Source organism: Heloderma suspectum, chromosome 4 (assembly GCF_057233095.1).
Source record: "Heloderma suspectum isolate Gila_16-S chromosome 4, 16-S_ref, whole genome shotgun sequence".
Classification (NCBI taxonomy): domain Eukaryota; kingdom Metazoa; phylum Chordata; class Lepidosauria; order Squamata; family Helodermatidae; genus Heloderma; species Heloderma suspectum.
In genome coordinates, this window is record NC_139461.1 from 195,515,170 (window position 1) to 195,525,861 (window position 10,692).

General features: G+C 40.4%; 1 protein-coding gene across 1 annotated transcript in view; it reads left to right on the forward strand.

Moving 5' to 3' along the window:
* The window catches only part of ABCD3 (ATP binding cassette subfamily D member 3), a 47,940-nt gene extending 39,109 nt beyond the window's left edge, over nt 1–8,831 (forward strand). Inside the window, exons 20-23 of the mRNA XM_084851829.1 lie at nt 590–709; nt 1,391–1,495; nt 3,694–3,750; nt 5,938–8,831. Of these exons, the coding sequence (XP_084707955.1) occupies nt 590–709; nt 1,391–1,495; nt 3,694–3,750; nt 5,938–6,015 (360 nt within the window). The 3' untranslated portion in view covers nt 6,016–8,831. The remainder of the gene's footprint in view (nt 1–589; nt 710–1,390; nt 1,496–3,693; nt 3,751–5,937) is intronic.
* The last annotated feature ends 1,861 nt before the right edge of the window (nt 8,832–10,692 follow it).

Here is a 10,692-nt window from a genome sequence, read left to right on the forward strand (position 1 = left end):
TCATGATTGCTGCTGCTTCTCTTAATATCCTGGTCCCTGTGCTCTCCTTCCAACTATAAGAGGGAGGCAAGATTTATTTATTTTATTTATTTATACATAAAAGGTCCCATTATCCACTGCTGCTTCCCTGATTTGGGAGCCCAAGCACATTAGTGGTAACTATTGCTGTTTCCCATCCCTGCTCAAGACCAAAAGGCAGGAAACAAACTGAAAGCCAAAGAAACACAGCACAGTGCTAATGGGATTGTCTCTCTTAGCTGGGAGGGAGAAAGTGGTGGCCAGACTTCCTCTTGGTAATGGATTAGAAGGTTGAACTACTTTCAGAAGTACTGTATGTGTTTTGCCTAACAAGCGGCATAACTAACATTAGACTTCAGTGCCAGGAATGGATAGAAGTCAAAGTACTCACTTCAGCTTGCTTGCTGTGTTTTGGTATTGCTTGTTGCTATAGTTACATGATAACGCATGTTGAATTAAACCATTCTAAGCATCTTTTCAAGGTGGGTATATTAGATAAACTATAAGAAGTCATCAAGCAAGTACATCTGCAAGCACGTTGATCTATATTTGTCTACTGTTTTACTTGCAGGTGCTAAAGGAGTATTTAGATAATGTCCAGTTGGGGCAGATCCTGGAACGTGAAGGAGGCTGGGATAGTATTCAAGACTGGATGGATGTTCTCAGTGGAGGAGAGAAACAGAGGATGGCAGTATGTGGTTTTCACACAATGATTTTTAAGCACTCTGAGGATAGACATAACTTAAGTAAAACTGTTGTTCAGTATTTAAATATGAGCAAGATGTTTTACAATGCCTGCTATTGAGAATAGTTAAAAGGGGGAAAAGAGTGAGCTGATGCCTTACAACATTTTTAAAGTAATGATAACCTGACAAGCTGTCTTTCTTGATGTTATTGCATTTAGCCCAATATTTACTCTAACTGCTGGTAGTAGCACTTCAGGGTCTCAGTGACTGAATATAGGACCTTCTATATGCAAAGCACATGCTCTGTCACTGAGCTGTGTTCCTTCCCTTAAATCTGTGTAATGGCAATAGATTGAGAACCATTGCGTCTATTTTCTCTTGAAAGGCAGAAAATCGAAAAGTTTAAATAGCTGCTTTACTCCAGTGTTTACTAGAGTGCCACATACAAAGAATGTGTGGGCACTGATACCCTCTTTAGAATATGGGGATCATGGGATGAATTCAGATTTACATTGCAGTGCTATAATTTGAATGTTCCTTATATATAATGTGAATCATTTATATGATAGATTAAAATATTTTCTTGTATGCAAAAGTTAGTTTTAGCGTAGTGTTGTAAAAATGTATACAAACCGTATGTCATGGTATCATGGGTTAGTTTTTTAGCATTTGATTTTGCATTGCAGATGGCCAGACTGTTTTACCATAAACCCCAGTTTGCAATTCTGGACGAATGTACTAGCGCTGTTAGCGTTGACGTAGAAGGTTATATCTACAGTCATTGTCGGAAAGTATGTATGCCTGCATGTGTTCTGTTGTTCAAAGTCTATTGGCTGTTTACATTGTCAGTTCAAGTTCTAACTTTGAAAGCAACATCAAGAAGTATAAGTAAGAGCATATACTACTGTAGTATCCCTGTGTTCATATACCCACATTGAAGGAGATAGAGTAAAGCACAAGAGACATAATGCATGCCCAGAGAAGAGAGAAGCTAGATTATCAAATCACTTACCTGTTTTCTGCAAAATGTATGCAGTTGTGTCCCTCTGCTCATGGAAGGCTCTTCATGCCTATGAAGCTATTCATGGAAGCGTCTATGAACAGAAGGGGTGTGTGTGTGTGTGACAATTTTTGCTCATTCCCTCTTCCCTTTGCAGACCCCAAAGCTCCCCATCACCTCATACAGAGGGTTGGGGGATCCTTTGGAACAATGTGGGAGGTGATGTGGTGGCAGGAGGAGAAACAGAGAATTTGCAAAAATCACCTCCTTCCCCTTTTCAGTCACAGAGGCTTCTGCTGCCTCAAAGAGCCTTTTGTAAGGGAAGGGACACAATTGGATATGATTTTTAATATGTTTCAATGTATTGGCTACAAGTTGACAATTTTATATATTCTTAACTATAGTAATGTCAGGAGCGCCCTAGCGGCCTCTTTCAGTACACTCCAATAGCCAACTCAAGACACAGACGAAAAGATTCTTTTTAAAGCTTTAATCCTTTTACAACTTAATGACTCTTTCAGATGCTAATCACCAGCGACTAAGCAATGAACAGCGGAGTAGCCTATACTCCGGGTAGGCAGTTGGTCCCCATTTGAAGGAGAATCACTTGAAGACCCTGAACTTATGGGCTAGGGAGAGATCCTCCCTCTTTCCCTTGGGTCCATGGGAGGCGGCCGTTGCTGGTGCGCCAAACAGGTGCTACGCCTCCTTTCCGTGCCCTCCATCGCTCGTCGCTCTCTGCGTCGAGCGTCTAGCAAGCCCCCCTCCCGCACTCTCTCACTGCCCGGGTCACTATCTATCTCAGGAATGCCGGCAGGAGGAATCTCTGCCAGCTGCTGTGCCTGTGAGGGATGAGCTGGCTCCTTTCCCATGGATTGCTGATCCTCCTCAGAATCAGAACTGCTCTGGGGTTCTGTCGGCTCAGTTTCCACCCTGACAAGTAAATGAAGAAAGCTTTTTTTAAAAGATAAATTTTAGCAAAAGATGTATAGTTGCAAAGCAGTTTATTAGAATATACAGGTTGAAGCTAAGTAGTTTTCAGTCCTGATGATCTTGGTAAGAAATATATGTATGCCTTTAAATCTATCCCATTGTAATGAATGATACTTTAAGAACTGAATCCTTATGTGATATTAGACATATTAGGGCTGATATAGGAGATCTGTGATTGGAACTTTCAATGTCTCTTTCCAAAAGCAGCTTCAGGGGGTGGGGAGATTTTGGATTCAGGCCAAGGGAAGGGGGAGTTAACCTTTTGCAGATACAGATCCATAGTGCAAATTGCCCCATCCCCAAGCTACTATTAGCAAAGGGCAAGGAAACTTACAGGCACCAAAATACATGCTCTTATTAGCTGCAGAGGAGCAATCTTTATCAAGGGAATGGCGGGGGGGAGGGTTTGGATAATCACACGGGGAAAAGAAGCCATTGTGGCTTCTCCCCCGACTCCTGTGCATGTTACGCTCACATCCGTTGTTTACATAATTAGCCGTGCCGCAGTGCGGGTTGGCATGTCATGCGAATCCAGTGCGGCGTGCGGCATGGGTGGCTTCGTACCCACCCTACAATCCCTACTGCACGTCATAGGTTGTAGGTGGGTACAAAGCCACCCGTGCCATGCTCTGGGTTCACATGACACAGCAGCCCATGCTGCAGCGCAGCTAATTATGTAAACAGTAGGCACGTGCATAGCACGCACAGGAGCAGGAGGAGAAATCACAATCGCTTCTTTTCCCCCCAGTGATCATCCAATCCTGGACAGTGTGAGAGGAAAGGGTTTCCCCTAACACTATAGCCTGGTTCCAAATTGTCCCATACCCCAATGGGGAGAAAACGGTAAAGACATTGGAATACTCAGTTACTGATTCCTCATATCACATGAAGGTTGGCCCTTCAATGGTTTTTTTTTCTTTTTCATTTTGGTGAAATCTGATGGAAAACTAGCCCTGGAAAACGTATTTTATCTTCAACTGTATTCTGTCACTTTAGGTTGGCATCACTCTTTTCACTGTATCTCACAGAAAGTCACTCTGGAAGCATCATGAAGTAAGGTTTATTTCTTTTAAATGTTTTTGTCTGTTTTGATTCATGAAATACATGTCTCTGTCATTATGATGCCTTGATTTCTTACATCTGTGTTTTAAGAATAAAATTAATAGCTTTATAGCAGCAGGTTTTGCAAAATTCACTGAATAAATGTGGGCATGTTTGTTTTTGATTTATTTAATGTATTTATACCTTGCTTTTCCTCCATAGGTCCAAGCAGCTAAGAGCATAAATTAAAACAATAAATTAACCTTTTAAAAACCATTTCACAGCAACAATAAATCAGCTAGAAAATACTAAAACAGCAAGGAAAAAGGGAAAAAATACAAAAATAATTTAACCATAGCAATTAAAACCACCTTAAAAAGGAAGCATCTATTTATGGTCCAAAGGTCTTCCTAAATAGGAAGGCTTTGACCATCCTCTGATAGGCCACTAGACAGTGGGTGAGACTAGCATCCCTTAGGAGGGCGTTCTAGAGCCTAGGCTCAGCCACTGAAAAGGCCCTCTTATCCCATTAGGCATATTTCTGGGGACACTGAAGCACACAAGCGGCCCTCAATTAGCAGGAAGGGTCCTGGGGGAAAATATCCTGGTCCCAAACCATAAAGAACTTTAAAGGCCATCACCACCACTTTGAACTGGGCCTGGAAACAAATTGGAAGTCAGTATACCTGTTTCAATAAGGGAGTTGCAGGCCTCCTACATACGGCTCCTCTTAACAGTCTGGCTGCAGCATTCTGGACCATAGTTTCCCAGCACTCTTTAAAAGGCAGCCATATGTAGAGTGCATCCTCGTGTAGACTGCATTGGAGTAATCCAAATGTGATGTAAATAAGGTATGTGTCACCCTGGCTGAGTCTGCAATTTTCAGGAACAAGCATAGTTGGCACTCAAGCCTAACCTGGTCAAAGGTGATCCTATCTACAGCTGATACCTGAACATCCAAGCTCAAAGCTGGATCCAGAAAAACATCCCATCTATGAAACCTGCATTTTCAAGGACAGTGCTGCCCCATCTGACACTGGTTGAACCCCTATTCCTGGGTCATCTCTGTTAACCATGAGCAGCTCTGTCTTGTCAGGATTAAGCATCAGTTTGTTACCCACATGCAATCCATTACTGCCTCCAGGCATCAGTTCAGGACCTCTGTAGCCTCCCTGGACTGTGATGGAAAGGAGAGAGAAAGTTGGATGTAATCCACATAGTGATGATATCAAAGCTCAAATCCTGCGGATGAGCTCTCCCAGCAGTTTCATGTAGATAATAAATAGGGGACAAGATGTAACCTGTGGGATCCCATAGGCCCAATGGCCAGGGCACTGGACAGGATTCCCCCAGCACCTCCTTCCAGAACCATCTCCTCAGTAAGGACCAGAGACATCATAACACTGTGCCACATATCAAAACATAGATTTGGATGTTGACTGCATATTTTAACAACTAAAAAATTCACCAGTCAACAATGAATATAAAAGTAGCAATGCAGAGTATTTTCTTAGGTCTGAAAAAGTTAACTGGTGCAACTAGCATGCCATTCCTTATCACCATTCTTTAAAACAGATGGAAGGAAAAATGCAACATACATTTTTTTCCTATTTGTGGGGAAATAGAGGCAAGAATACAATAAGTTGCCTAGGCTTATGCATGGGGCTTCCAATAGCTCAATTGAATGTTTTTTCCCTTAGAACTTCTGAGCCCTATGCCATATCAAAAACTGCAGCTGAAACTTCCTTCAAAAGCAGTTTGCTTGTGTGGGGCAGGAGGGGAGTGCTGTTTTAAGTTTTAAAATGTCTGAGCCGTCCTCCCCTGCCCCTTGAGTTCATGAAGCTGATTTTATTGTTCTTTGAATCTTGGCCCATGCACTCATGTTGATTGTTCCAGAAAATGAATTTTAAAACAGTTTGTATGTATGTTTCTTCAGTTCTGATCATTTTTGGCTGTTGTGACCTGCCTAAAAATATCTTAAACTTGGGCAACTGGTTGAACTGTAGTCACAAAATAGGTAGTCCAGCAGCCTGCCAGTGCCACCAGATAGTGGTGTAATATCCACAACATTTTACAATGTTCTTTCCAAGAAGAAATAGATTGATGTGAATACCTGTGATGTAGACAATCCTTATCTAAACTGGCATTTTTTTTCTTTAGAATCGAAGTCCACTAATATGTTTTTCTTCCTCTTCTCAGTTTTACCTTCACATGGATGGAAGAGGAAACTATGAGTTCAAGAAGATTACTGAAGACACAATTGAGTTTGGTTCTTAAACTCCCCTACAACCTACTTCAGTGACTGATAACAGCACAGGGCATAGAAAGACAGAGTACACTGTAACATAACAAAGCTATATGGCGTCTTCTTCAAACCAGTTACTAGGAGTAGGATAACACGCTGTCCAAAACAAGCTGTCAGTGCATTTACTATTATGTAGAATATTACTAATTTGTGTATATGTTGGTTTAATTATTAATATGTCCTAAGAATGTCCTTATTCTTGTGGTTTTTTTTAAAACCTGCCTAAATTAAATTGGGCTTAAATCACTGTGACTTTGATTCATCTTGGGATGTAAACATTCTGAAGTCAATTCATTTGACTTCTGTTTGACCTCCACTTCCTCTGGGGAAGAACCCTTATTAAAGTTAGGGTCACTATCTCCTCTGGGCCCAGTACAGTAGACATGAATTTTTATGTCATATCCTGGTGCATCAATTCATGATACTGAATATCATACTCTTTTCAGGGTAGTACTACCCGAAACTACTGCAGCATTGCACAGGGCAGTGAGCCTTTCCTTTGCCTGAGGTTGTGGTGAAGCTGTGCTTGCAATAGTACTGGGTTCAGGGGAAAAGTGAGCCCCAAACCTGCTTTTATAACATCTAAAGAGATGAGCTCATTCCAGTGGCGATCCTGTGTTCAACTCTTTGTCCATAGCTTCCCACTGCTCTTTGGATCCTGTTCTTCATCCAGTTCAACAAAAACGAAATAAACAGTGCTGTTCCATTTTGCCCTGTTCTCATTTTGGAGGGCTCTGATCCATTTGATAGCTCTGGGAAGCTGTGTACAAGTTCGAAATAAAATGCCATGGACATCTGCCACATGGATTTGGATTTCTCAGAAGGCGATATTTGCCAACTGGATGTTCTCTTTTTAGCGTGTTCGCATGCGTGGTTTTTAAAAACTGTGTAATGCCCGAGACATTAGCAGTTCAAAGCCTTTTAGAACTGATTTTTATTACTTGAGCTTTTCTTTTTTGCTTCCTATGAGTGACTTCCATAAAAATTACTTAATTCTTAACCATGTATGAGCACTTCCCAAACTGGTCTGAAGCAATCGCAAACTCCTACATGCTGGCAAGGCCACATATAACAGAGACTTCTAAAAGTATAAATTTTTCGGTGGAAGCAATTCCTGTTGCCACATGATAATACAGGATCGTTGCCTTGGGTTAACCTTATAGGTGGGACTGGGAAGACAGTGGCTGGCTAGCCTGGCTGTATAGTAAGCTACCATTGAGCCTGCCAAATATTCTAAAAACCTCTGCAGTACAACAAAAGTCTGGGTATGTGTTTTTGTCCATATGATTTAATATAGAAACGCACTACACAAAGGCATGCGCTACATGTACAAATAAATGTGATTGCTGGTTCTTCACTATAAAACCTTAGTGATTACACATCAGACTTATATTAGCCCCCTTTCATAGTAAGACTGTCAACGTTCCAAACCACCCATTGAGTTTGTTCTTCTTGTACTGCTCCCAAGTTCAGCATTTATAAATGCCACTGACTTCATGTTTTTCTGCAAGTCATCAGTGGAGAGCTACAACAGGGTAAGCTAGCAGTTAGCTTAAAATCAACTTGTCACTGAACTAACTCTTATCTGTCATAACGTCACACTCTTCTTATTTAATATGGCAAAGAGTTACCCTTCTGTACCTGTTTTTTGTTTGTTTAAATAACTTTACAGACTGATTCTGAGAGTAGTTGTGCTCGCTGCTTACGGTGGGATGATATATTCAAGACAATATCATAAAACCCGATGTTAACGTGATATCACAGGTAGATTAGCTGGCACAATAGTTTCAGATTGTGTGGTGATCTAGAATGTAACTCTGATGAGATGCAGGTTACTATGCTGTTAATGAAAACTTTTTTTTCCGTATAGCCCCTGCCTTTCAGATTAACTGTTTCGTAATGGCTATTCTAGAGAGACTGGCTTTCTCAAACACTACTCTTTCTAAGGAACTGCTATATTTTTTAGATCAAAAAATGCTGCTTTTTAAACATTTGTATTCATTTTCCAGAGAGGTCTGCACTAACCTTGACTAGTAGTAGACTTGAGATTTTTTAAAGAATGTTATATTTTTGCCAGTAACTAGAAAGCACCCTTCATTTATATAGCATCCTTTGCAGGAAGTTCAGAAGAACTGCAGTTCAAGACTGGTTAATAACAACACTGAACACAAACACTGTTAATTTTGTCTATCAAATAGAGCAGATTAACTTCAGTAGCCATTGACCAATGAAACTGGTCCACTGACTTCAATACTGGATAAGAAGTCAAGAATAATTGGGTATTCAGAAATTGCCTGTCCTTATAACATCTCAGGTTCCAATATCAATTCTTTCATCGACAGTACATCAGAAATAGACTGAACCCATGAGGAAGCAAGTATGAAGGCAATACGAACTAGAGCAGTGCTCAAGGGAAGCAGTATTTTGAAATTATGCTTTTTCGCGGAAACGTTTTCAAATGTTGTTGAAATGATCCAGAAACGTGGTTCAGCTATGAATTTGTGCTATGATCCTGTACATTGATTACTGCTTTTATGATTGTTTAAACTGGAAGTTTTGGCATGATGGGAACGTCAGCAAGAATGAAGCATCCCTATGTCTCATACAGAATTTTGGCCTGGTGTTATTTGGTACTGTGGTAATCACAGATGGCTCCCATTTCAATAGGAAATAATTGCTGTACTTTAATATATTGTAGCTTGTAAAGCACTTTGGGAGGAAAGGCGCTATATAAATGTAAGACTTTTCTATATAAGTGCCTCTGGAATAATAAATCTGAGACAAACAACCTAGGTTTTTTGGTTTGTTTTAAATGGATATCATATGGAAAAATTTTAAAACTCTACCCATAGGTGGCAACAGCCCAACAAATTTGGGACCAGGCTAGCTTCCATATTTTAAGAGGCTGGTCCCAGGTAAAATGACAAATGGTCATACTTTTTATCTAACTAAAGAAGTTAATAGACTTGTTTAGCTATAAATCTGAATTGCAAACATTTATGTTACTAAAACAAACATATATTTGATATCTAGCACTGAGATCAAGTCCCCTTTAATCTTTAGTGCCTTCCATTAATCACTTTTCTAACATGATCCACCTAGCAATGAACCAAGAGCCGGCTCTGAAAAGGACAGTTCTGGTGGTAATACCCCTACCTCAACCAAGCTCTTCCTCCAAAACCACTTTTTCATCCAGCCAAATTCTGACTTGCTATCTCTTTTCTCATTGGACAAAAAGAAGGAAGCAAGAAGGTTCATAGAAATTGAGTATATGCCTTGGACCACTCTACCTTGTGTGTATTCAGTCCCACTGCCCTCTGCATGTCAAGAATTTTGGTGAGTGATGGTATGAACCTAGATCTACTGCACTGTATACTTTTCTGCACTAGCCCCAAGTGGATATAGTTGGTTAGTGGCTACCGTACAAAGTTCTGTACAGGTGCAACTGTTGTACCATTTCACGGTTGTGAAGAAGTGCCATGGCTAAAATTACCCATTTGCGAAGGATCCCAGGTTTTTGATCTATGAGCGATCCTCAAAATGACTATGGATTAAGCTGTTGGGGTAGGCTGGGAACTGATCTTTTAAGACAGACCTTCCTACATGTTCAAATCAGTTGATGCATTTGTATCATTGTGATCCCTAGCTGTTAGATGGGAAGGCTGACACACAGTTTTACTCTCCATCTTCTATGACCCACACCAGACCTGGCACAATACTACATTCCATAGACTTAAAAGCCAACTCCTGTCTTTCAACAATTCAGTTTATCACTGGAAAGAGTAAGCAATTCAAAGTACATTTGATAGTTCCCCTCCCCCGCTGTCCCGCCCCTAATATACCAGCAACCATAGCAATATGGATATACTTGGTATAGTTTGGGAAGATTAACTGAATTATTAATTCCATGGTATAAGCTTTTAAACAGCCATGCTGAGTAAAGTCTTCATGACAGTGTATTAGTACTTAAAAGCTATCTGAATTTACTGCTCCCCTTCTGTCCTCATGTTACCATAATGGGAAATAAAAAGCAAAGTTGTGGAAGGCAGGTTTATAGTTTGTATAAGATTATAAAACAGAGAATGCAAACACTGGACTGGAGTATGTCTCCTTTAAACTGAACAGCTGGGAAAACGTAAGCAGCAGAAACGACAAAGGAATGGTCCAAGTAGCATTTTTCTGTTGTTCATCAAGAAAAATTCAAAATCCTTCTTGGACTTTGCAATTTTTTGGGCTTCCCTGAACCAGCTCTTTGGATCCTGGCCCAGACTTTCTGATGCACTTTTGTTACTGATTTTAAAAGACTTAAACACTGGGTCATTTTCAGACTCCACATTCACAGTGTAATAATTGGGCATTAGAACAGTCCTTTCTGGTCATGTCAGCAGTTTTGTGCAGTAATTGTTCAAAGGCCCTTTAGATACGTTGCAGGACGTGGCAATGATTTTTCACCAGAGTGGTTTCTTGTGGAATTCCCCATTCATTTAAAAAGAGTAGGCAGTGGCAAACATCCCAGTGGATGTGGTAAAGCCAAGTGTAAATTTGGGTAAAGCCAGGCTGGTCCTCTTGTCTCATGTAGGGATATGTTAGGAAATAAAAGTTAGTTTCATTTTTTCCATTTTTGAATTACAAAATATATTCATTTTTTT